Source organism: Acinonyx jubatus, chromosome A1 (assembly GCF_027475565.1).
Source record: "Acinonyx jubatus isolate Ajub_Pintada_27869175 chromosome A1, VMU_Ajub_asm_v1.0, whole genome shotgun sequence".
In the NCBI taxonomy this organism is placed as follows: domain Eukaryota; kingdom Metazoa; phylum Chordata; class Mammalia; order Carnivora; family Felidae; genus Acinonyx; species Acinonyx jubatus.
The window spans coordinates 21,794,498-21,820,753 of NC_069380.1; the positions used below are offsets into that span (position 1 = coordinate 21,794,498).

At 44.8% G+C, this 26,256-nt stretch overlaps 1 protein-coding gene and 1 long non-coding RNA gene across 10 annotated transcripts in view; one reads left to right on the forward strand and one right to left on the reverse strand.

Moving 5' to 3' along the window:
• Positions 1–13,132, forward strand: part of CAB39L (calcium binding protein 39 like) — a 127,627-nt gene extending 114,495 nt beyond the window's left edge. For all 8 annotated transcript variants that reach the window (XM_027064801.2, XM_027064799.2, XM_027064802.2 and 5 more), the window contains one exon: positions 12,793–13,132. In XM_027064801.2, coding sequence (XP_026920602.1) covers positions 12,793–12,972 — 180 coding nt within the window. In that variant the 3' untranslated portion in view covers positions 12,973–13,132. The remainder of the gene's footprint in view (positions 1–12,792) is intronic.
• Positions 13,133–14,993: 1,861 nt separating this feature from the next.
• Positions 14,994–25,765, reverse strand: LOC113600982 (uncharacterized). 2 transcript variants are annotated; one of them, XR_008295420.1, is made up of 3 exons: positions 21,242–25,765; positions 16,745–16,967; positions 14,994–15,909 (listed from the first exon to the last, which is right to left on the reverse strand). It is a non-coding gene; the product is annotated as an uncharacterized LOC113600982 (long non-coding RNA). The 2 variants fall into 2 exon arrangements; XR_008295419.1 differs by lacking the exon at positions 14,994–15,909 and having other exon boundaries at positions 15,946–16,967.
• Positions 25,766–26,256: the final 491 nt, after the last annotated feature.

Here is a 26,256-nt window from a genome sequence, read left to right on the forward strand (position 1 = left end):
GTATTTAGTTAACTACATCAAAATAGACACCTTTCCAGCGAAAACATCCAGATGGCTAACACACATGAAAAAATGCTCAACATCACTCATCATCAGGGAAATACAAACCAAAACCACAATGCGATACCACCTCACACCTGTCAGAATGACTAACATTAACAACTCAAGCAACAACAGATGTTGGCGAGGATGCAGAGAAAGAGGATCTCTTTTGCACTGCTGGTGGGAATGCAAGCTGGTGCAGACACTCTGGAAAACAGTATGGAAGCTCCTCAAAAAATTAAAAATAGAAATACCCTACGACCCAGCAATTGCACTAGTAGGTATTTATCCAAGGGATACAGGTGTGCTGTTTCGAAGGGGCACATGAATCCCCGTGTTTTACCAACAATAGCCAAAGTATGGAAAGAGCCCAAATGTCCATTGATGGATGAATGGATAAAGAAGATACGGTATATATATACAATGGAGTATTATTCAGCAATCAAAAAGAATGAAATCCTGCCATTTGCAACTATGTGGATGGAATTGGAGGGTATTACGCTAAGCGAAATTAGTCAGAAAGACAAATATCATATGACTTCACTCATATGTGGAATTTAGGATACAAATCAGGTGAACATAAGGGAAGGGAAGCAATAATAATATAAAAAAAGGCAGGGGGGACAAAACAGATGAGACTCCTAAAAGTGGAGAACAAACTGAGGGTTGCTGGCGGTGTTGTGGGTGGGAGGATGGCTAAATGGGCAAGGAGCACCAAGGAGAACACTTGTTGGGATGAGCACTGGGTGTTATATTTAGGGGATGAATCACTACATTCTACTCCAGAAATCATTATTGCACTATATGCTAACTAACGTGGATATAAGTGAAAAATAAATAAATAAATAAATAAATGAACGAATGAATAAATAAATAATTTTTTTAAAAAAGACAGAATAAGCAAAGTGAAAAGATAGAATGTGACACATATAACTGGCAAATCATTTGGAAAGACAATTCAATAGAAAAATGGGCAAAGGATGCAAGTTGGTAACTTACAGATGAGAAAGCCTGATTGGTCAATAAGTAGGTGAAGATGATCATCTTACTAAGTAACATTGGAAATGGCCATTGAAATATCAATGAGATATCATTTTACATTTTCATAATGGCCATATGTTTAAGTCTGACAATAGCAAATATTGGTAAGGTTGGACAGCAGTGGAAGCTGTCCTACACTGTAAGTTAGCACAACCACTTTGGAGAGCAATTTAGCAAATTAAAGAACTGAAGTATGCGTATCTTTCAATCCTGAAATCTCATTTCTCAGCAATTGTTTTAAGTTTATTTATTTTTGAGAGAGAGAGAGTATGTGTGCAAGGGAGAGAGAAGGGAGGGAGAGAATTCCAAGCAGGCTCCACAGTGTCAGCAGTAGCCCGATATGGGGCTGGATCCCACAAACTGTGAGATCATGACCTGAGCCGAAATCAAGAGTCGGACACTGAGCCAATGGAGCCTCTCAGGTGCCCCTCTCAGCAAGTTTTTAGAGACATTTTTGCACATGTGCATGAGGAATCATGTACAAAAATATTTATCACAACATTGTTTAGAATGGTGTAAAATGAGAGAAAAAACCCACAAATGGGCATCAACAGGAGATGGGGAAAATAAATCGTGATATATTCATACAGTAGGATATAGTAATGGGTTAAAATTAATTGAGTTATACCAATCAGCGGGGACAAATCCCAAACACTGAATCAAATAAGGAAATGTTAAAAGGATGTTATTTATTTAAAGGTTGAAACCATGCAAAACAGCACTGTCTATGGATTCATACTTCTGCAGCTATAGTCTGAAAACCTGTATGGGGATGATAAATACCAAATCCAGAATAGCAGTCACCTCAGTGGGGAGGGTTAGGGAGGAGAATGGTATCATGAAGAGGTGACCAAGAGCCTCTAATTACATCTGTAATGTTTTAGTAAAAAATCTGCAGGCAAGTATGCCAAAAATCTTAGATTTTTTTTTCTTCTTACCCAATTCTTTTTTTCTCTTTCTTTCTTTCTTTCTTTCTTTCTTTCTTTCTTTCTTTCTTTCTTTCTTCCTTCCTTCCTTCCTTCCTTCCTTCCTTCCTTCCTTTCTTTTTCTTTCTTTCTTTTAATATATGAAATTTATTGTCAAATTGGTTTCCATACAACACCCAGTGCTCATCCCAACAGGTGCCCTCCTCAATACCATCACCCACACTCCCCTCCCTCCCACCCCCCATCAACCTCAGTTTGTTCTCAGTTTTTAAGAGTCTCTTATGCTTTGGCTCTCTCCCACTCTAACCTCTTTTTTTTTTTTTCCTTCCCCTCCCCCATGGATTTCTGTTAAGTTTCTCAGGATCCACATAAGAGTGAACACATATGGTATCTGTCTTTCTCTGTATGGCTTATTTCACTTAGCATAACACTCTCCAGTTCCATCCACGTTGCTACAAAGGGCCATATTTCATTCTTTCTCACTGCCACGTAGTACTCCTTGTGTATACAAACCACAATTTCTTTGTCCATTCATCAGTTGATGGACATTTAGGCTCTTTCCATAATTTGGCTGTTGTTGAGAGTGCTGCTATAAACATTGGGGTACAAGTGCCCCTATGCATCAGCACTCCTGCATCCCTTGGGTAAATTCCTAGCAATGCTACTCTGGGTCATAGGGTAGGTCTATTTTTAATTTTTTGAGGAACCTCCACACTGTTTTCCAGAGTGGCTGCACCAGTTTGCATTCCCACCAACAGTGCAAGAGGGTTCCCGTTTCTCCACATCCTCTCCAGCATCTATAGTCTCCTGATTTGTTTGTTTTGGCCACTCTGACTGGCGTGAGGTGATCACTGAGTGATGGTTTTGATTTGTATTTCCCTGATGAGGAGCGACGTTGAGCATCTTTTCATGTGCCTGTTGGCCATCCAGATGTCTTCTTTAGAGAAGTGTCTATTCATGTTTTCTGCCCATTTCTTCACTGGATTATTTGTTTTTCGGGTGTGGAGTTTGGTGAGCTCTTTAAAGATTTTGGATACTAGCCCTTTGTCCGATATGTCATTTGCAAATATCTTTTCCCATTCCATTGGTTGCCTTTTAGTTTTGTTGGTTGTTTCCTTTGCTGTGCAGAAGCTTTTTATCTTCATAAGGTCCCAATAGTTCATTTTTGCTTTTAATTCCCTTGCCTTTGGGGATGTGAAGTAAGAAATTGCTACGGCTGAGGTCAGAGAGGTCTTTTCCTGCTTTCTCCTCTAGGGTTTTGATGGTTTCCTGTCTCACATTTAGGTCCTTTATCCATTTTGAGTTTATTTTTGTGAATGGTGTGAGAAAGTGGTGTAGTTTCAACCTTCTGCATGTTGCTGTCCAGTTCTCCCAGCACCATTTGTTAAAGAGACTGTCTTTTTTCCATTGGATATTCTTTCCTGCTTTGTCAAAGATTAGTTGGCCATACGTTTGTGGGTCTAGTTCTGGGGTTTCTATTCTATTCCATTGGTCTTTGTGTCTGTTTTTGTGCCAATACCATGCTGTCTTGATGATTACAGCTTTGTAGTAGAGGCTAAAGTCTGGGATTGTGATGCCTCCTGCTTTGGTCTTCTTCTTCAAAATTACTTTGGCTATTCAGGGCCTTTTGTGGTTCCATATGAATTTTAGGATTGCTTGTTCTAGCTTCGAGAAGAATGCTAGGGCAATTTTGATTGGGATTACATTGAATGTGTAGATAGCTTTGGGTAGTATTGACATTTTGACGGTATTTATTCTTCCAATCCATGAGCATGGAATGTTTTTCCATTTCTTTATGTCTTCTTCAATTTCCTTCATAAGCTTTCTATAGTTTTCAGCATACAGATCTTTTACATCTTTGGTTAGATTTATCCCTAGGTATTTTATGCTTCTTGGTGCAGTTGTGAATGGGATCAGTTTCTTTATTTGTCTTTCTGTTGCTTCATTATTAGTGTATAAGAGTGCAACTGATTTCTGTACATTGATTTTGTATCCTGCAACTTGGCTGAATTCATGTATCAGTTCTAGCAGACTTTTGGTGGAGTCTATCGGATTTTCCATGTATAATATCATGTCATCTGCAAAAAGCGAAAGCTTGACTTCATCTTTGCCAATTTTGATGCCTTTGATTTCCTTTTGTTGTCTGATTGCTGATGCTAGAACTTCCAACACTGTGTTAAACAACAGCGGTGAGAGTTGACATCCCTGTCGTGTTCCTGATCTCAGGGAAAAAGCTCTCAGTTTTTCCCCATTGAGGATGATGTTAGCTGTGGGCTTTTCATAAATGGCTTTTATGATGTTTAAGTATGTTCCTTCTATCCCGACTTTCTCGAGGGTTTTTATTAAGAAAGGATGCTGAATTTTGTCAAATGCTTTTTCTGCATCAATTGACAGGATCATATGGTTCTTAGCTTTTCTTTTATTAATGTGATGTATCACGTTGATTGATTTGCGAATGTTGAACCAGCCCTGCATCCCAGGGATGAATCCCACTTGACCATGGTGAATAATTCTTTTTATATGCTGTTGAATTCAGTTTGCTAGTATCTTATTGAGAATTTTTGCATCCATATTCATCAGGGATCTTGGCCTGTAGTTCTCTTTTTTTACTGGGTCTCTGTCTGGTTTAGGAATCAAAGTAATACTGGCTTCATAGAATGAGTCTGGAAGTTTTCCTTCCCTTTCTATTTTTTGGAATAGCTTGAGAAGGATAGGTATTATCTCTGCTTTAAACGTGTGGTAGAACTCCCCTGGGAAGCCATCTGGTCCTGGACTCTTGTTTGTTGGGAGATTTTTGATGACTGATTCAATTTCTTCACTGGTTATGGGTCTGTTCAAGCTTTCTATTTCCTCCTGATTGAGTTTTGGAAGTGTGTGGGTGTTTAGGAATTTGTCCATTTCTTCCAGGTTGTCCAGTTTGTTGGCATATAATTTTCCATAGTATTCCCTGATAATTGCTTGTATCTCTGAGGGATTGGTTGTAATAATTCCATTTTCATTCATGATTTTGTCTATTTGGGTCATCTCCCTTTTCTTTTTGAGAAGCCTGGCTAGAGGTTTATCAATTTTGTTTATTTTTTCAAAAAACCAACTCTTGGTTTCGTTGATCTGCTCTACAGTTTTTTTAGATTCCATATTGTTTATTTCTGCTCTGATCTTTGTTATTTCTCTTCTTCTGCTGGGTTTAGGCTGTCTTTGCTGTTCTGCTTCTATTTCCTTTAGGTGTGCTGTTAGATTTTGTATTTGGGATTTTTCTTGTTTCTTGAGATAGACCTGGATTGCAATGTATTTTCCTCTCAGGACTGCCTTCGCTGCATCCCAAAGCGTTTGGATTGTTGTATTTTCATTTTCATTTGTTTCCATATATTTAAAAATTTTTTCTCTAATTGCCTGGTTGACCCACTCGTTCTTTAGTAGGGTGTTCTTTAACCTCCATGCTTTTGGAGGTTTTCCAGACTTTTTCCTGTGGTCGATTTCAAGCTTCATAGCATTGTGGTCTGAAGTATGCATGGTATGATTTCAATTCTTGTATACTTATGAAGGGCTGTTTTGTGACCCAGTATGTGATCTGTCTTGGAGAATGTTCATGTGCACTCGAGAAGAAAGTATATTCTGTTGCTTTGGGATGCAGAGTTCTAAATATATCTGTCAAGTCCATCTGATCCAATGTATAATTCAGGGCCCTTGTTTCTTTATTGACCGTGTGTCTAGATGATCTATCCATTTCTGTAAGTAGAGTGTTAAAGTCCCCTGCAATTACCACATTCTTATCAATATGGTTGCTTATGTTTGTGAGTAATTGTTTTATATATTTGGGGGCTCCTGTATTCGGCGCATAGACATTTATAATTGTTAGCTCTTCCTGATGGATAGACCCTGTAACTATTATATAATGCCCTTCTTCATCTCTTGTTACAGCCTTTAATTTAAAGTCTAGTTTGTCTGATGTAAGTATGGCTACTCCAGCTTTCTTTTGACTTCCAGTAGCATGATAAATAGTTCTCCATCCCCTTACTTTCAATCTGAAAGTGTCCTCAGGTCTAAAATGAGTCTCTTGTAGACAGCAAATAGATGGGTCTTGATGCGCATTTAGTCCATTTACATTCAGTGCTATTATAGAAAGATATGGGTTTAGAGTCATTGTGATGTCTGTAGGTTTCATGTTTGTAGTGATGTCTCTGGTACTTTGTCTCACAGGATCCCCCTTAGGATCTCTTGTAGGGCTGGTTTAGTGATGACGAATTCCTTCAGTTTTTGCTTGTTTGGGAATACCTTTATCTCTCCTTCTATTCAAAATGACAGACTTGCTGGATAAAGGATTCTCGGCTGCATATTTTTTTCTGTTCATCACATTGAAGATTTGCTGCCATTCCTTTCTGGCCTGCCAACTTTCAGTAGAGAGATCCGTCATGAGTCTTACCGGTCTCCCTTTATATGTTAGAGCACGTTTATCCCTAGCTGCTTTCAGAATTTTCTCTTTATCCTTGTATTTTGCCAGTTTCACTATGATATGTCGTGCAGAAGACCAATTCAAGTTAAGTCTGAAGGGAGTTCTCTGTGCCTCTTGGATTTCCTTCCCTTTTTCCTTCCCCAGATCAGGGAAATTCTCAGCTATTATTTCTTCAAGTACACCTTCAGCACCTTTCCCTCTCTCTTCCTCCTCTGGAATACCAATTATGTATAGATTATTTCTCTTTAGTGCATCTCTTAGTTCTCTAATTTTCCCCTCATACTCCTGGATTTTTTTATCTCTCTTTTTCTCAGCTTCCTCTTTTTCCATAATTTTATCTTCTAGTTCCCCTATTCTCTCCTCTGCCTCTTCAATCCGAGCCGTGGTTGTTCCATTTTATTTTGCAGCTCATTGATAGCATTTTTTAGCTCCTCCTGGCTGTTCCCTAGTCCCTTGATCTCTGTAGCAAGAGATTCTCTGCTGTCCTCTATACTGTTTTAAAGCCCAGTGATTAATTTGATGACTATTATTCTAAATTCACTTTCTGTTATATTGTTTAAATCGTTTTCGATCAGTTCATTAGCTGCCGTTATTTCCTGGAGATTCTTTTGAGGGGAATTCTTCCGTTTTGTCATTTTGGATAGTGCCTGGAATGGTGCAGAACTGCAGGGCACTTCCCCTGTGCCGTCTTGAATAACTCGTGTTGGTGGGCGGGGCCGCAGTCCGACCTGATGTCTGCCCCCAGCCCACCGCTGGGGCCGCAGTCAGACTGGTGTGTGCCTTCTCTTCCCCTCTCCTAGGGGCGGGATTCACTGTGGGGTGGCGTGGCCCGTCTGGGCTACTTGCACACTGCCAGGCTTGTGGTGCTGGGGATCTGGCGTATTAGCTGGGGTGGATCGGCAAGGTGCACAGGGGCGGGAGGGGCAGGCTCAGCTTGCTTATCCTTTGGTGAGCCACTTCAGGAGGGGCCCTGCGGCAGCGGGCGGGAGTCAGACCTGCCGGAGGGATGGGTCCGCAGAAGCACAGCGTTGGGGTCGTTGGGTGTTTGTGCGGTGCAAGCAAGTTCAGTGACAGGAACCAGTTCCCTGTGGGATTTTGGCTGGGGGATGGGCGAGGGAGATGGCGCTGGCGAGCGCCTTTGTTCCCCGCCAAGCTGCGCTCTGTCCTCCGGGGCTCAACAACTCTCCCTCCCGTTGTCCTCCAGCCCTCCCATTCTCCAAGTAGAGCTGTTAGCCTATAACCTTCCAGATGTCAAGTCCCGCTTGCTGTCGGAACACACTCTGTCCGGCCCCTCCGCTTTTGCAAGCCAGACTCAGGGTCTCTGCTTGGCTGGCGGGCCGCCCCTCCGCCCCGGCTCCCTCCCGCCAGTCCGTGGAGCGCGCACCGCCTCGCCGCCCTTCCTACCCTCTTCCGTGGGCCTCTCGTCTGCGCTTGGCTCCAGAGACTCCATTCTGCTAGTCTTCTGGCGGTTTTCTGGGTTATTTAGGCAGGTGTAGGTGGAATCTAAGTGATCAGCAGGACGCGCGGTGAGCCCAGCCTCCTCCTACGCTGCCATCTTCCTCCCCAATTCTTTATTCCATAAAGCCGAAAATCTTAGATTTTGATAGAGCAGCTCATGGGAACGTGACATCTGATGTGTTATTATTGTACTCTTTTTCTATGTCAGAATTATTTCATAAAAAAGTAAATGCAAATCAGAAGAGGCACAAATAGACTGCTGTAGCACTGGAAGCTGCCTACACAGTATAAATGATAGACCCTCTCAAGACCCTCCTGACTGAAGAAATTGTAGGAGGCCATGTATCCTGTCATCCAGCTCCTGTGGAATTTTAACACCATCTTAGATGAGAACAAGCCACATAAAATTTTGTTCAAAAATGCAGGATTATGGAAATATTCAGTGGGTGGCCAAAGAGAAATAACCTACTTCTGTCCTCAGAATTTGGATCATCTAATCATTGGACAGAGTGGGTGCATTTAAAAATAGCTGACCACTTCTTTACTTCTATGTGCCTACCCGGTACCCTGTGTTTCCTCCACTGAAGTAAGAACTGAATTGTTCACTTGCCAAGTATAATATTTTGTTATTTAGAAAAAGCAACAGCTGAGTCTGAGAGTGTTTTTTTTCACAGTTCTGTGTTAATAGTTTTTCCCCAAAAACACCTTCCATAAGGGGCAGAAAATGTTTAACATACTACTACTAAAATATCTTTACTAGATTATTTTCATTAGCTTGCTGCTAAGTTCAGAGAAGTGAATGAGATGCCATGTCATGTTTTTTTCTGTTGTTGACCAGCAGGATGGTATGGTGGGGAAGTGCTGGATGGAAGTCAAGAGACCTGGGTCTTTGTTCTGGCTTAATTGCCACCAGTGACTTTGGGCAAATCCATCCGGATCTGATTCCTCACTTGCTGAATGCAAGCGTTGAATTCATGTCAGTAGTCTAGTCAGTAGTCTGTTACTCGGTTCAGACCTTTGTCTCGTGATTCTGGCTGTCCCAGAGGGGTGCCCAGTGTGAACTTAGGAATCAGCTATGAGTTGGCTCCCTTTCCTTTCCCCGTTAATTTCCTTTATAGCAAAGGACCATGATACCACTTCCCACCAAACCAGGTAGGGGATGGGGGTGGTCTGTACCTTTTGGCCCACTTCTTAGAACAGCTGGAACTCAGGCATGGCCAGTGATGAAAATGTTCCTGAGTGTATTACTCTGTCACTCAGATCCTAGCAGTGGCTGCCATTGCTATTTCCCTGAAAACAAGAAGCTCCACCCTCACTTCTTCCAAAATACAACGGCCAGCTTGACAATTCACCTAAAAAAAGTACAGAGAACAAGAAATATCCTAGTTGAGAAATCCTTTCCATGTGGTCTTACTGAAAAGAAGGCAGAATTGCAGATTAATTTGGTGAAAGCCTGACCATGAATTACCTACTTCCTTCAGGACCTATTCTTTTTAGCAGGCCAACCACTCTGGTCTTGACGTGCCAAATCTAAGTCTACCGATGGAGGAAACAATTCAGCTGAGTAAATTTAGGAATCAGTTATGAGCTGATGTAATATTAATAATTTTTCTAAAAATGTTAACAGTACAGTAAAAAATGCTTATTTCAACTTAATGTTTCATCAACTACTTTAAATTTTTTAAATTTTTATTTATTGTAAAAGAGAGAAAGAGAGAGAGAGAGAGAGCTGGGGAGGGACAGAGAGAGGGAGAGAAAATCTCTAGCAGGCTGCACACTGTCAGTGCAGAGCGTGACATGGGGCTCGATCCTGGGAATTCATGACTTGAGCTGAAATCAAGAATCCAACGCTTAACTGACTGAGCCATCCATACGCCCCCATCAACTATTTTAAATAGTGCAGAATGCTCAACTTTATCATGTCTTCATCTGAACTCAATGTGCCCTTTTTGCTTATTTAACCAAGTTGTGGAGAGAAAAAGTGAAAAGCTGTAATTAAGACCTCACCTCTCTTTTCTACTTTTTAAGAGACTCTCTTTAAAAATTCATAAAATAGTCCCCTCTATGTTTGTTTATAGAAAGGTTTATAAAGGGTATTTGTGACCAACTTTACCAATATCACCAAACATACTACTCATGTCTCATTGTGATAATCCTGGCGCTGAGTATTTATAATATTATTACCTACTTTAACAAATACAGTTGTGATAGTATATAAGGAAAACGAAGACTAGTGATATTTATAAGGAAATGTGAATATTATTAAAATAAGAAATTTTTTAAAGTTGCTTTTCCATGTAGTTTTGGAATAAGTATATAGCTTCTTACATAATTTCCACAGTTGTGTGCAATTCGTAAATCCCAAAGACTTGGATTCCAAAATCCCAAAGCAGTTGTCAGAACAACAACGTCTCTTATTGTAGCCTTGACTGTACCTTAAATGGTGATTGGCTCACTTCATTGTAAGAAGAAGCTGTAAATATTAAAAACATAGTAAATGAGGAAGCACTTTACAAACCACCATGTATAGAATGCAAGCCCAGTTTTGTCTAAAATATATTTATAGCTATATGCACAGAAAGAAATGCTGGAAGGATGTACACCAGATATTCACAGTGGTATTTTTAGGTGGAGAAATTATTTAAGAGGTTTTTTTTTTTTTCCTTTCTTCTTTGTGTCTTTCTTTTTCTTTGTTTTCCTGGTTTTCCACACGTATCACTTTCATAATCAGAATGATGATAAGGACAGTGGCAGTGAGGGGGATGATTTCAGGAGAATCTGCAGAGTTTTAAGCATCCTGAACTTCCAACCTGCTCTCTTCCTCCCTGCTCACTTCCCTCCCAGGGTTTTGTTTCTCCCCGCACAGGTGGTAGGGCCCCGTCTGGTCCAGCTGTGGGCTCACTGGTGCACACAGACATCAGCCAGCTTGCAGAGGCAGGGATCGGGTCCTTCTTTCTTAAATAGGAAAAAAGTTACTGTCTTTGATCAATAATGACAGGTATTGTGTCAAAATATTCTAAATATGATATCGCTCAGATTTGTATTCACCTGAAGTGGGGAGCCTTTAGAATGAAGAGGCCTTATTTTATACTTCACTGGAATGGAATTTAGCTTTGAGTTACTTCCATGTAACTGTAACGGGAGCCCCAGTTTCAAATCCACGTACGAAGCACTCAGGGCTTCTGGCATGCCTCTCAGACAGTAAGGTTAGCAAAGCAGAATACTAGCCTTCCAATGCCTTGTTTAATGCAAATCCCTCTTGGCAAAATAGAATTTGAACGCAATGAATGAATGTGTGTATAAGGCATGCTTTTTTTTTTTAATCTTTCATAAAAAAGCATTCAGGTTTAAAATAGAGAGCAAAGTATTCTTAGTTTTCTGAGTTAAAAATATTTGTGTTGTGGTCATGATATTTGCCTTTCTCTACCCATGCCTGAGAACTCCATGAATCACAGTTCTGAAACGTGTGTAAATGCAGGGATACAGCCAATAAGACCACACTATAAAAAGAGAAGCCACAGGTAGTTCCATTTGTCTGACTTGTTTGGGGATGGTTTGAAAATAGCATGTTAAAAAAATGGGTTCAGCAGAGAGAGAACCAAGAAACTGCCTATACTGGTCATAATATTCAGAAGGTTTGGCTCACCGTGCCTTGATTTAGAAGTGTGTTCCTGGGGCGCCTGGGTGGCTCAGTCAGTTAAGCGTCTGACTTTGGCTCGGGTCATGATCTCATGGTTTGTGAGTTCTGCTGTCAGCACAGAGCCTCCTTCGGATCCTCTGTCCCCGTCTCTCCCTCTGCCCCTCCCCTGCTTGCACTCTGTCTCTCTCAAAAATAAACATTTAAAAAAAGAAGTGCATTCTTTATGGTGCTGGGTCATCTCCAGCCGTACTGGGGCCCTCAGTTCCTGGCCGTCTCAGAAGGATTGTGCACTGTTACATCAGCTGCCTCTAAGCAGCAGCTACCTTTAGAGGCAGCAGAGTTCAAGAGTCATAAAAAATTAAAATAGGAAAAATTTTTAAACTTGAATGCAAAGTTAGCAGTTTTTTGGTATACCGTGTGGAGATTCAGTGTAGTTAATCCAGTGATGCCTGATTGCAAATTCTTCTATGTTTCACATTTATGTGGGATTGAGACAGAGAAGCTTAGTTTATCCAATGTAATCTTTTTTATTTTTTAGAAAGACTATTATGAGTTATTTACGTAGTTGCCACAAAATGCCAGACAGTTTCTACCTAAAACTTCACAGCAAGTCCCTTGTAAACAAATGGTAACCACAGGAGCCACATATTTGGCTTTAGCACATGATTTTCTGACATACTAATAAGTATTGTATAAAGGTCAGGCATTCTGTATAACAACGTAAACCAGTTGGGGGTCCTTTTTAAAACAAAAATATTTATTTTGAGAGAGAGAGAGAGAGTGACTGTGTGTGTGTGTGTGTGTGTGTGTGTGCGCGCGCGCGCGCATGCATGCATGCAGGGGAGGGGCAGAGACAGGAAGGGAGAGAATCCCAAGCGGGCTCCCGTCCGTCAGCACAGAGCCCAACGCAGGGCTCAATCCCAGGAACCATGAGATCATGACCTGAGCCAAAATCAAGAGTTGGATGCTTAACACACCGAGCCACGCAGGCACCCCAACATTTAAGACATTTAGAATCGAAACAGTAAAATTTAAAATGTTCGTAGATGTTTCTAATGTGCTCCTGGCTAGCTGCCCAGAACACATATGGATGGGGAATTACTGACTTCCCTCAGTGGGGAAGCATAATCTGGGGCCTCTATATTTTACTAACACAAGTAGCACGAGGACCCCGAGTGGGGTCTACGTTGTGGCTGCTGTGCGTTCCTTGTCCGAGGTGTTTCTTTACGTTTCAGGTGTTCGTGGCCAGTCCTCACAAAACACAGCCTATCGTGGAGATTCTATTAAAAAATCAACCCAAACTCATTGAGTTTCTGAGCAGCTTCCAAAAGGAAAGGACGGACGATGAGCAGTTCACTGATGAGAAGAACTACCTGATTAAACAGATCCGGGACTTGAAGAAAACCACCCCTTGAGGGGCTCACCCACCCTCCTGCCACAGTCACCGTGTCATTTGTTTGTACAGAAAATGTCATTTGGAAAAGTCATTGTTCTTGGGAAGGTTTTGGAGGTGCCTGTTTTTTCTCAATTCATTGTTCAGGGTAGATGGAATATAAACATTTGAATGAAAAATGATTAACCTAGAATAATGTATTCATTTGAATCAAGTCTGGGATGATTTATGTCAAATCAGAGCCATTGTATTAGATGTTGATAAACACAGTTTTAACCCTTTGTTGGCAAGAGGCAGCAGGGTCATGGGCTTGCAGATCTGAGCCCTGGGTCAGCACAGGCCACCGAGTAGAAGCCCAAAGCACGGGCATCACTGAGCCCTCAAAATTAAGTTCTCAGAGGAGAACTGGCCGTGGGGGCGAGAGGCGCAAAACCATCCCGCCTATCTGCACTTGGACACTCAGTTTTGTCAAGGCGCTGAGAGAGCTGGTGAAGTAAGGTCCACGTTTTCAGTCGTCCTTGTTCCCTGCCTGTGTGCTCGGACTGTAGCTAACTTGCTAGGGAAGCACAGCCCCCCTCTCCCTCACTGTCCGAGCCCTGTCGCAGTGGCTCTCCTCAGCACCCGACTTCCTGGGGCACCCCCTGCAACCTCCAGCCTGGTTAGCGGTTAGTGGGGGACCCGCCTAGCAAAGGGAGGATGCATCAGCAGGAGTCACAGGGACTTGGGGACCCGTGGGTAGGACCTGCTCACAGATGGTGAGGCCGGGGGCACTGCTGTTTCACACAGGCTCCTGGAGGGTTAGGGAATGTTTGGAATAATTCGACTGTTCCTCATTGTCATTATGGGAAAATTTTTTTGTGGTGAAAGTTGTTTTAGAGTAGGAATCACGCACTGGGATGCCTGGCATGTACAAAACTGTGGGTCTAGAGGGTGAGACCCGCTTCTATAAAGAAGGGAACTTACCATTGGAAGGGCAAATGAGTAAATGTGTGCAAAAAACTCTTAAATGACAAAAAGTTATCTTTTTTTATCTTTATAATTATTTTCTAATTAGCTGCCACTCTGATTTCCCATCAAAGCTTTCGGCAACAAGGTAGAAACCCTACAAAATTTTGGTCTCAAATATTCTCTTGCATACCCGTATGATTAAGGGACTTAATTTGTGTTCTTTTTTAAAAAAAAAAAAAGGGCAGGGGCCAACAACAAAAAAGGTTATGGTTTGTTTTTAGACCTCAAGTGTATGGAATGAAATCTTAAAGCTATATTTGCAAGACATTAGGGGTATAATGATTAATGTGTATTTTTCGTATCTTTCTAAATCGTGAGGAGTTGCCTTCCATCAGGACCCACACTTTATAGGACACCGTGTGCCGTGTTCTTCAGTGGGCATTTCTCCACCAGAGAGGGAAGGATGCCTCTCCAGGGATCCTCCTCTGGGCTCCGTGCCCTCTGTCGCTTTTGTATGTGAAGGATTACCTGGCAGGGGTCCACCCTTCTTGGCAGGGGCACAGGTCCATGTGGTTCTGGGCCCAGCATGGAGTCCTGAGGCCAACGGAGAGGGGCCTGTGGGACCTCTCACAGCAGCTCTGGCCAGTGCCGGCGCGGACGGCCACCCCCACCCGGCGGCGCATTCGAGGACCTTCGTTCTTTAGCTGACTGAAGTCAGCTTATTTTTATAACATTCCCGGACAGTCCAGGCTCTCCTAGAATTTGACTTTTCTGATTTTGCTTATTTGATTCAAAGAGAGGACTGTAAACATTCAAAAAGAGAGAGAGAAGCCCTATAATCATTGGAAATTTATTTGGCTGCTAATACTGTTCTGCGACATCTTAGGACACATGTTTCCATTTGGAAAGCAATGCCTTGTTGTAATTCTTTTTTGATAAATAAAATGTTTTATTTCCTCTGGGCGTGAATTAGCTCTTGGCCAACAAATCCTTACCCTAGATCAGTACCTGTCAAACAGAAAACTAGAGCCTAAGAGGCCATGAATGAAGTAGATGGGGTTTTGTGTGAGACAAATTTGTAAATTATTAACGTCTTGGGGGGAGCAAGAAGCTCACAGTCAAAATATGTTTGCACAAAATTCACTGTAAATATTGTGAGAATTGAACTTGGAGAAGATCCTATTTAATAAGCTATTTCAAAACACACATTTAAATAAAGACTGACTAAATAAAAAGGTGCCACACATTCTGGTCAGTTTCCTTCCTCTGCATGTCCCCGGTTTGTGTTCCTGTCACTCCCAACAGGGAAAGCCCCAGGTGGAGGGCGGGCTGGCCTCTAGGTGGCGCTCAATCTGCCCAGAGGCCCCACAGCATCTTCCCCTGCACTTGACTAACTGCACGGCCTTGTTGCTGTCCCACTGTCCAAGTGAGGCTGCCACTGACAGAGCACCGCCTGCCTGGCACTAAATACACATCTCAGCCAGAGCCACTCCCATTTCATACTTGAGGAAACTGAGGCTCTGAGCAGTTTAACTCTCCCAGACAGCACGAGCTAGCCCTGGGGTACCAGCCCCTGGTGGCCTGAGGCCAAACTCTGTTCCTCCTCCCTCTTTCATCCTCAAAGCTGGGAACCAGGAGAGGGCCAGGGTGTCAGGAAATACTCTGTGCCCTTCCCTGCTGCCGCCTGGGAGGCTCCTGGGGGGCCAAAGGCAGAGTGAGCCAGCAAGGATTGAGATCATGATGTTCTTGGACGAGGCTCTTGGCTAAAGCCAGGCATCTGCCCAAATGTTAGGATTACCCCTGGAGAAAAGGACGAGTGCACACAGCCCTGGTGCAAGCTTTCTCAGTCGCCAGCCTCCCTGGGTTCTCTTCCTTGGCGGCTCTGGGGGGGCATATCTGCCAGGGAGAGGGAGGAGCAGGTGAGCCTCTCAGAGCCTCGGTCACCAGCCAACTGGTCTGTGTGATACAAAGCTGCTTGGAGCCACAGTGCAGTCTGGAAATTACACAAGACCTGGAAGAGATCATAATAATGTAACAGAAAATGAAATAGGAGAGTCACACTTTTTTTTAATATGAAAAGACAGATGTTTCCAAATAGACTTACAGATCTTTCTAGTCTACTTATATGAGCCAAAACTAAGATTTTATATCTTTTTTTCCCCATTTTACCCAAAACAGTACTGTACGTTTGGCATGAAATCGCCAACATTTTGTTCTTCCAGGAAGGTTTTGGATGCTGTAGTCAGGGCCTGTTGGTGGACAAAGGTCTGAAACAGATGAAGCTAGATTTGGTCTTCCTAAGAAGACTGAAGATGGATGTGAACAAGGCTATCATTTTATTTTTGAAATCTGGAAAGTGCTTTTATGTTGCTACCATAACGAAAGCATAGTAAAACAACATGCTAAGCCTGGCTTGCACTAGGCCTCTACAGATACGTCACCTCGTGGAGGAGAACGCAGTGACTGAAAGGGTAAGGAACGTACTCCATGTCAAACAGCCAGCAACTGAGCCGGGATTTAAGGCTAGGTCTGCTCCCAAAGGCCGTCTCTTTGGAAAGGAGGATGCATCACAAGGCAGACCTGCTCTCTGGCTTTCCCAGGGTGGGGACAGATACTTCACTTCACGGCCCCAAGGAAAAAGAGGGAATCCTGGATTCCAGAGATGCAGGATAACTCAGTGGAAAGACTTCAAAAGCTAGATTCATTCAAGGGGGGCAAATTTGTTCCGCTTGGTCGTCTGATGTTTGGAAGGTCAAATGAGACCTACAGGATAGGGAATTCAATCTAGAATTTTGAACAACCCTTTGACTGCATGCAGGTATTAATTTCAGACTGTAATTCTGCACCTGCTTTTGTTCTCTTGGCTTGCTTTTTCAGTTGGACATAACGTTGGCTTAGATTTCCTGATAGGAGTGGTTGCTGCCCAGCCGGCCATTCTTCCATCTCAGATTCCTCTGTGGCCCAGAGCCACAGGGCTGCCACGAGGCAGAAGTCTGATGGACGCACATCTGATTCCTGTGGGGATCACCTAGCCCCTCCCGTGGAGGAGGGTGTATGAGAACCAACACCCTAAAATAAAGTCACAAAACCACATAAAAATTCACAACCCCTTTACCATCAACTCATACGGATTGTGATTTAATCACTACACCGTGAGCCATCTATGTTACTTTAAAGAGCCGTGACCACGGGGGACTTTGGGGAGAACATGTTAAATACGTTAATCTGTCCTTTAGGAGAGGTTGGAAAACATGACTTCCCTTAGTTTTACTTCTCCTGCAATTTGAATTGCAAAGCAACCAAAACATTGATTTATTCAACCACTTGTTTACCCATGTAACCCAATGTCCATTGAACTAATTCTGGACCAACCACAGAGGGACACAGCAGGATTGCCAGAGGGGTTAGGCCTCGTATACTGTCCCTGAGTCAGCAGGGCAGGTCAAGGCTGACTGAAAGTGGGAACCCATGAGGAAGCACTGGAGTCCGTGGAGTCACTCCGAGCCCTCCATCTTCCAGAATGGGGGCTGGCCGCGGGACAGCGCAGTTCACTGGGGAGCTCCCCAGGCTGATCCCAGATTCAGAGAAACCTTGCCAGGGTACATGTGGCTGCCACTTGGCTTCTCCTCGCAGCTCTGACAACTTGAGACCCAAATTCATTAGTCCTGGAAACGCGTTTCGGCTTAGCTAAATGGACACATTGCAAACCCACCACTGAGGGAATTGTTTCCACATCCTCTTCGTGTCCTCTCTCTCTCTCAAAGACCTCTAGTTTTTCCCCTTAAACGACATGAGAGGTTTGCACAGTCAGTGAAAGGCCACACGGACGGTGCGGAAGGCCACACACCTGGACTTGATTCCACCTCCACGGCCAGCTCTTGGAGCTGAAGAATCACTGAGCTGCAGTTTCCTGCCCAAAACGCAAGGCAATAAGAAGACCTGCCTCACAGCGAGGTTTTGCAAGTGAAGGCGCTAACGTGGGTGACCTGTGAGTCACGAGCCAGCTCAGGAGGTGCTTCCCTGTCTTCTCCCTCAGTGGCCCTCAGGGGCTCACTGCCAGCCGGGGAAAAGGTTTGCTGTGTGCAATCCAGGCACAAGGAGCCACAGGCCCTGGAGCATGGCACGGTCAGAGAATGACGAAGTGTGTGCCCTGTGTGTCAGGCGTGGATGTGTGGAAGGGGCCGGGAGGGGAGTCTTGAATGCTGTCCTAAGGGTTTCATACCATCATCAAGGCAGCTATTGCTGACTTAGTGCCTGCTGCTCTAGACACTTCAGGAGGTACAAAACTCAGTCCTCAAAACCACCGTAGGAGGCATGTGCTGATTACCCTGATTTTACAGATGCGGAAACAGAGGCAGAGCGAGGGTCACTTGCCCAAGATGGTACAGGGAGCACATGGCTGAGTGGGATTCAAACCCACAGCCCAGAGGCAGAAGCTACAGGACTTGTGAGACATTCAGGACTTAACATCGACCACACCTAGTTCCGTGCCATTTCTGGAAGATAAGGGCGAGGACGAAGGCACCTCACAGGCCTGTGGCTGTGGCCATGTGCCCACCCGAGGGACAGAATCGTGTGAGAGAGACGGTGAGGGCAGCTCTGGATAGTTTGGTATGGTATCTCCACATGGAGACTCTGGGCAGCAGGTGGACAAATGAATCTGGAGCTCAAGAAAAGTAGGGGCCAATCGCACTGATTTGGGGGGGTTACGGAAGTCCACGTGCGGAGGAAGCCACCCGTTCCTTGCTGTAGTTGGGGCCTCAGAACACACCCAGTCCTTCACCCCATTTTCAGGTGTATTCTTATGTTACCTGTAGCTGTGGAGGCTCAGGGGGAAACCACCATGTTCCTCCCCTTCAGCCTCCTCCGTTTGTTCAGTGAGGGTTGAGGGCTGCTGGGTCTGTACTCCTTCCTCCCTGACGGCCCCAAGTTCTTTCTAGGTGTCCACCAGACCCAGTCATGGTGACATCGATCCGAGTCTGTGTCTCATGCAGTAAGTATGCTCTGTGGGCCAGAGCTGCTCACTAAGAGGCTTGGTATTTCCATTAAAGACCAGGCTGACATAACCTTTGAAAAAGTGCCATCGGGACAAAAGGTGGTTGACCTCCCAGCTAGGCCTGGCTCTTTCCCCAGCCCCATCCTGGAGAGGCCCTGGTCCAGACGCCAGCTTCAGGAAGGAACAGAGGCGAGGCCCTAACTGCAGACTGCTGTTCCTGCCGTGGGGGAAGAAGCCTCTGCCGTTTTCTGGGGGCGATGCATGGCATTCACAGGGCCGTGACCTGGCCTATCTGTGTGAATGAGACTCTGTGCTGCCTGCGGTGTGGGAGGAAGGAGGAGGGCGTGCCCGCAGCCACCTGGTGGCCTCTGGCAGCACCAGGCTGCCCTTCACCTTGACAGGGGACATTTCCAAGCAGACTGGCGGTTTTCAGTTGGCAGTTGGCTGTGCCCGTCTGTGTCCTCGAGTGGCACACAGCCTGAGCCACCAGGAAACCAGCGCCTGGAGGAGAGGGCCAGGGCAAGGAGGGCATGCAGGACTTCACCCAACGTCGCTGTCGGGAAAGGCTCAGGATCTGGCCCTGGCCTCATGGAGAGGAGCTGGGATCTGGTGTGAGCTGCCTGCGGGAAGCCAGTGAGGAGCTGATGGGCCACCTCGCTGGAGACGATGCCCCAGTGTCCCTGCAGCTCCTCCCCAGGCTGGATGCTGCCCTCTCCTCAGAGCTCCTCTCTGCAGCCCCCAACAGTGCCAAGGAGAGGAGTCTGTGAGAGTCAATTCACCACAGAAGGGCCATCCAGGATGCGCCGAGGCTGCTGGAGGTGGAATTCATTCACGCACAGTGCCTGACCGGTGGCCAGAACCTCTCCACTGTCAGCCCTTCTCTCCCTCCACGCTCCAGGACAGGGGAGACTGTGACCACTGTCCCTCCACACCTCCTCTCTGACCACTCCTCTCCTGAATGGCCCCATATACCCTCCTCTACCTCTACACCCCCATGTGCATGCCCGTGACCCCCATCACTGCGGATCCAGACCCCTTGTCTGATCTCCAAGCGGCTAAGCTTTCCTTCTTCTGGATGGGCACTAGGACCCCGAGGCAGAGCCGGTGACTTCCCGAGCGCCCCCTCGACGCCCCACTTGCTCACACCAGCAGCCTACCAGGTCCTGAGTGACTCCTCTCCGTCCTCTCACCCCCAGTCCATCCCTTCATATTTCTACTCCCCAATCACTTGCCCGGCCTGAACGCTTCTCTGAGGCCACGCCATGGCCCTGCCCCTGACCGCAGCTGCTGCTGCTGCTGCGGTGTGTGTGTGTGGGGGGGGGGGGGGGGGAGACTTTCCTGCGGGGGGGGGGGGCAGCTCTCCGCGCACTTCCCAGGGGAACTTCCCATAGTTCAGACTGGCCCCGGCCCTCCCCTGCCCCATAACCTCCGATGGCTTCCCTGGACACTCAGAAGCACACCCAAGCCCTTGCCACTGTCCTCCAAGCACCGGGTGCCTGGTCTGGCTCCCGGGAGGTCCTAGCAAACCCCCTTCTTGTCAGTTCCTGCCCTGGGCTTTCCCCTTCTAGGCTGTCACTTTCGCCTGGAGCTATTCTCCAGCACATACTCTGTCTGGCTGCCTCTTGACCCCATCCTTCAAACCCCCAGCTTAAATATCTGCCTGGGTCTTCCCCAAGCACACCAGGAGCCTCCCACACCAGGTCGCAGACCTCCTGGAGCCAGGCAATGTCTGTCTTCTTCACAGACACACCCTTGGAGTCTAGCTCAGTGACTGGAACGTAGAAAGTGCTGACTTGATATGTACATTTTTTCAATCAGTATTTTTGAATGAAAGACCGATTCATTCTTTATGAATCATAATTTCACTTGTGTCTTTCCCCTATTACTTCCTGTGGCACCACCTCTAGGCTGATCCTGCTAACTCCCTGCAGCTCTGCCCTCTTTCTGCTCAATTCAGTCACATTCTCTCTCCCCTCTTCTCATTCCCTACAAATGTCACCTTTGCTCATATCCTCATCGTTTCTCATTTTGATCCAACCACCAGCCATCACTCCACACGGATGAATTCTCCACACTGATGCTGGAGTGATTGTTTAAGGGTACAAATATGATTCTGTCCTGTTACAACCTTCTATGGCTCCCTATTGCACCACAGAAGTGTTCCAAAAGCCCTTCTTGGTGTCATTCTCCCCTGCCAACCTCCTACTCCTTGCTGGCTGATGCTACAACCATATACAGTTCCAGTGAGTCATACTGTCCTTCTATGTCCCCTCCATGCTCCTCTGCTCCACCCCCCAATTCCAAATCCCCAAGCATCCGATAATACTCAAATTCTAGTTTCACTTACCAGCCACACCTGCATCAATTTCTGGGTCATGCAGCCATTTGGTAGCTAAAACAAATAACAGGTATTGCTGTATTCTTCCCGCCAGAACCTTTCTTTTCAGTGTTATCTGTGCCTTGAGTAGGATACAAGTAACACATTGACCAAATGACTGATTGACATCGGTCCAGGAGGGATGCCTAATTAAGTGGGTATAATAGAATTAGCAAGGAGTGTGACAGGTTGCAGTACTGGGCCAAAGCTAACCATGAATAGATTTAAGAAGGATAAATGTGAAGTCCTGTACCTGAGTCCAAAAACAAAACTGCAGCTTTGCAGGAGGAAGCACAGGTGCTCAATCAAGGGTTTCTGGTGACTCTGACATCTGAGCCTGGCCACATCACCTCTTGCCTGGATTCTTGCCCTACCTTCTGGTCTGGAGTCCTGACCACTGATCTCTTCCTATGCCACTCCTCCTCCACGCCACCTGCAATCATTTCCTGTGTGAAACCATCAGTACCCCCTGCAGGAGCTGTGAAACAGACATGCACACACAGCTGGAATGTTGAAGAGACATGGGGTTACAAACAGCTGTCGATACTTTTGTGGTCCTTGAAGTCATGAGAGAGGCTAGGGTCCCTGGGGAGAGAGAAGGAAAGCAAGAGGCAACAAGGGCAGAGAGGAGACTCCTGACAGGAGAAAAGAGAGATGAGAAACACAGGAAGTGTCATGAAAACCAAAGAAGGAGTTACAGAAGGGCAGGATGGTTCAAGGCGCTAAAGGCTGTCAGGACCACGTAGTGTTTGGCCATTAGAAGTTGGGGGCCCCTTCTCACAGGGAGAGTGGAGCAGAAGGTAGTAGTGGTTTGTGAAACAAAAGATGAAGATGTTAAGAAAGCTAGTACAGGCTTTCAAGTAATGAGGGAAAGAAAAACAGTGGGTAAAGGGAAGTCTTTGTTTTCTGAAGGTTGAAGAAATGTATCAGTTAGCAACCGCTGCATAACAAATAATTCCAAACTCAATAAGTTAAATAAAACCAATTGTTTTTTTCTTGCAAGCCTCTGGGTTGGCTGGGGGTCAGCTAATCTAAATAGGACAGCTGAGGCGGCTCTGCTCCTTGTGTCTAATGAAGGCAGAAATGCAAAAGAACAAGTGGGAACATACAAGGCTTCTTGAGGCCTAAATTCAGAACTGGTATAATGACATTTTCACTTCATTCTATTGAACCCAAAATCAAGAGCTGAGAAATATATTCCACCTGTTGCTAGGAAGAAATGCAAAGCAATATGGTAAAGGATGCAAATACAAAAAGGGTAAAAAATTGGGGCCATCATGCCTTCTATGATGGGAGACAAGCAGAGGTGGAGATGGAAAGAAAGAAGGCATTGGAAAGGGAGAGACTGGACAAAATTTAGTGAACACTGGGAGAAGTGTGACAGGTACCGAATTTGCATAAGAACTAGGTTCATGTTCCTGCTTGACCAATGACCAACAGTGCAGCCTTGGGTCAGTCATTGGGTCTGAAACTCCATTTCATTTCCTTTGAAGAGGAAATGATCACCCCTACATCATGGTGTGAAAATTAAATGAGGTAATACAAAAAGTGCTTTGCCATGAAGTGCAAAACCATGTACAATGACACAGCAAGTTTCCAGGAGGGGTGGGAGGTTGTCATGGGACAGGAGGAACACAATGGCTACTCTCAAAGACTGATGGGCATTCATGTGGAAGAGGATGAGAAACAAAGAGGTCTGTGTTACAGACCAAAGGCTAATGATGGAAATGGGGGGGGGGGGAGTTATGTCATAAAAAATAACATTTTAATAATGAGTAGAGTTCAAATGTGGCTTTAGGAGGTGGTGATTTCTTCATTACTGGAGGTGTGGGTGCATGGCAGAAGAGCCGGGCTGACCTGTTATCTTTAGAGGATGGTGGAAGGGGACCTGTGCAGCCCATTCATGGGTCATTGGATTGATCAGTGTTTCTCACCCAAGGGCAGTCCCCCATGGCACACCCCATTGTGGGCGTTTGTTGTCCAAATTTCTAGATGATTCAAGTGGCATTTGGTGCAGGTGGGCCAGGAGTACTAACTCCCCTGACAATGCTCAAGATAGTCCTAAACAATGGAAAATGATCACACTCAATATGGCATCAGTGCCCCTGTTGATAATCACTGGATAAGGTGATTTCTGAGTTCCAACCTTGAGGGACCAAATAAACACGTCCCATTTTTAGCAAATGTAACCTGGCAAGCCCCCCAGCCTATTTTGCCACAATGCCTCACTGTTCTAGCTGCAAAAGTATTTGACTTCAGAAGAATTTTAGATATGCTTAAACAAGCACAGTCACAATGGCAAAAAATTTATAATCCCTTTCAATAGTAAAATTATCCTCAAAGTTTTCTAAAACAGTCATAAATACACATGCTTGTGTAAAGGATTATGAAAAGATGGTCAGGTACATAAATCATTGATTATTCTAGCATGTAAAGAGAGCCAACCACCTTGCTTGGAGACATCACATTAACTATATAGTTAATGTGCCAGCTGAAATAAACAGTACACATTTAATTTACTACGATTTTGTTTGTCCCTTAGAACATAAAAGTCTCTTTGGAGATGTCTGTTTTCTTAAAAAAACAAAGTCTAGGAAGTTTGAACTAGAACCTTCTTTCCCAGTGTTCACATTTCCTCAGTTTGGGCGCTTGGATCAAATTCAGTAAATATTTGCTTCTGCTGTTGATGGTGCTTCTGTCACTGAGGCATTTTAATTTTATCTTTAAAAATTTTTTTTTAAGTTTATTTATTTTTGAGAGACAGAGACAGAGAGAGACAGCACGAGCAGGGGAGGGGCAGGGAGAGGGAGGGAGAGAGAGAAAAAGAGAGAGAGAGAATCCCAAGCAGGTTCTGCACTGTCAGCACAGAGCTTGATGCAGGGCTCGACTCACAAACCTCGAGATCATGACCTGAGCAGAAACCAAGAGTCAGACTCTTAACCAACTGAGCCACCCAGGAGCCCCATTGAGGCATTTTTAGAGAATGGTCTCACCATGCATTCTGTGTCACCCTCCTGGTCCACCCAAACCACTACTGGGCCACTTACAACGACTTTGTTGGAGACGTTCCCAGAACGAATAGTCTGTGCAGGGGCCCATGATGGCATCTGATTCTGGACAATTCCCACAGATCAAATAGGCAGGAAGAACTGAAGTTTGTCTGTCACGTTGGTAGCAGCCTTAGCCGAGAAAGGTGGAGCCTCCCTACCCTGTATTCATCCTATAATATATATCCATTAATTAGGGAATTGTTTGGGCATGATTATAGTAGTTTGAATGGTGTCTTTCCTCAGCATGTTTAATTATTATTATTTTTTCTTTAGAAAGAAAGCGAGTGAGCAGGGGAGGGGCAGAGGAGGAGGAAGAGAGAATCTTAAGCAGACTCCAGGCCCGATGTGGTGCTCGATCTGATGAACTGGGAGATCTTGACCTGAGCCAAAATCAAGAGTGGGACCTTAACCAACTGAGCCACCCAGGGACCCCAACTTTGGCTTTTTTTAATAAAAGAAAACACTTCTTTCCACCTAATACCCCAACAAGCATATGGGTTCTCCATTAGATGACACTAAAGTGTATAATTTCAGCCAAAACAGTGTCCTTTAATAAGGCTACTTCAGTGTCAGAATGAACCAGGTATGGCAAAATTTGTCAACAGAAACACTTGTATCTGAAAGTATAGTTATTTGCATTTTTAACATTACTTTTCTTCTGTTCTTCTGGATGCTTTCTGAAATATTTCCTTGGCATGGAGTATTTTTCAAGAGCCTAAACCAATACAACCTTCTGGATCCACTGAGGTCAGCTGATAGTTCCCTGAGAAGCGTAATACCAGACATCTGGGTGGAGAACTGGAGTCACGTGTGCTTATTTTTGTCAGACCGCTAGTTCTTCTCGACGTACCTCTCTTTCATTTATCTTCATGGATATTTACATCTGACTCCCAGCCGGACTATCAGTTCCACGAGGGCAGGGTGTGTCCCTGGGTTTGCTCAACAGAGTGCCAGGCACACAGTAAGTGCTCAGAAATATTGGTCAGTGGGATGATGAGTCATGGAGTGTTCAGATAACGAGCCAGGAGAACTACCACTGGTTACCATCACGGATGAAACCAAGTTGGCCAGAGGTTGTGGTATGCTACACAGGAGCCTCACTGCTCATGGGCTTAACATTCTTGAGATTTAATGACATCAGGCACCCATAGTACCTTTGCATCTTCTAGCATAACTCTTGCTTTCTTTTTTTGAAACTCTGGAAATGGGCACATCGGACTCTACAAGGTACTTCATGCTGCTCAGACCCCACCCCCAGCTCCACTCATTAGGAAGAGCTGTGTTCTCTACAGGCAAACAGCCTCCTTACTCCACCTCATGCCCTGGGGAGACATCCCAGGCTGAGCACCTTTAGGTGTGGGTGTCAGCACTGGGATGGACCACAGCTTCTCCTGGTTCAACTTGGCCTGGACTCCAATTTCTGAAAACTGAAACTTGCAGAAACACAACTTGGCTGGGAGGGAGTTGGGGGAAGAGTTATTCCAGAGAAGTCCTGGCTCATGTCCTTCTGAAAGACATGTGCTTTCCCTAACAAATTGCTTTGTGCTATACTCAACAAAGCTATACTCAACAAAGCCTGCATGGATTCCCCTTATATCTTTCTCCTCCCCGAAAAGCTATATGGGTTTAGAAATAACATTCAGGAAAATGAGAAATACTCATGTACCTTAGTGTCACTAAAGATAGAATTCATGTTTATAAAGAAAAGTGTTGGCACAGAAATAAAGCGGACCAAACTGAAAAGATCTGGCAGACAATGGAAGTCAGGCGAGGTTTGCAGGAACAGTAACTTGCTGGGTTACAGTCATCCTTATGGAAATGAAAGCTGTAACTCTATGTGGTAAATTAAAATAAAAAATGACATATGGGTAGACATGTATACTTGCTAGTCTTTTGAGTTATTTCTACCACCACAAAGGAAACACAAGCTTGATG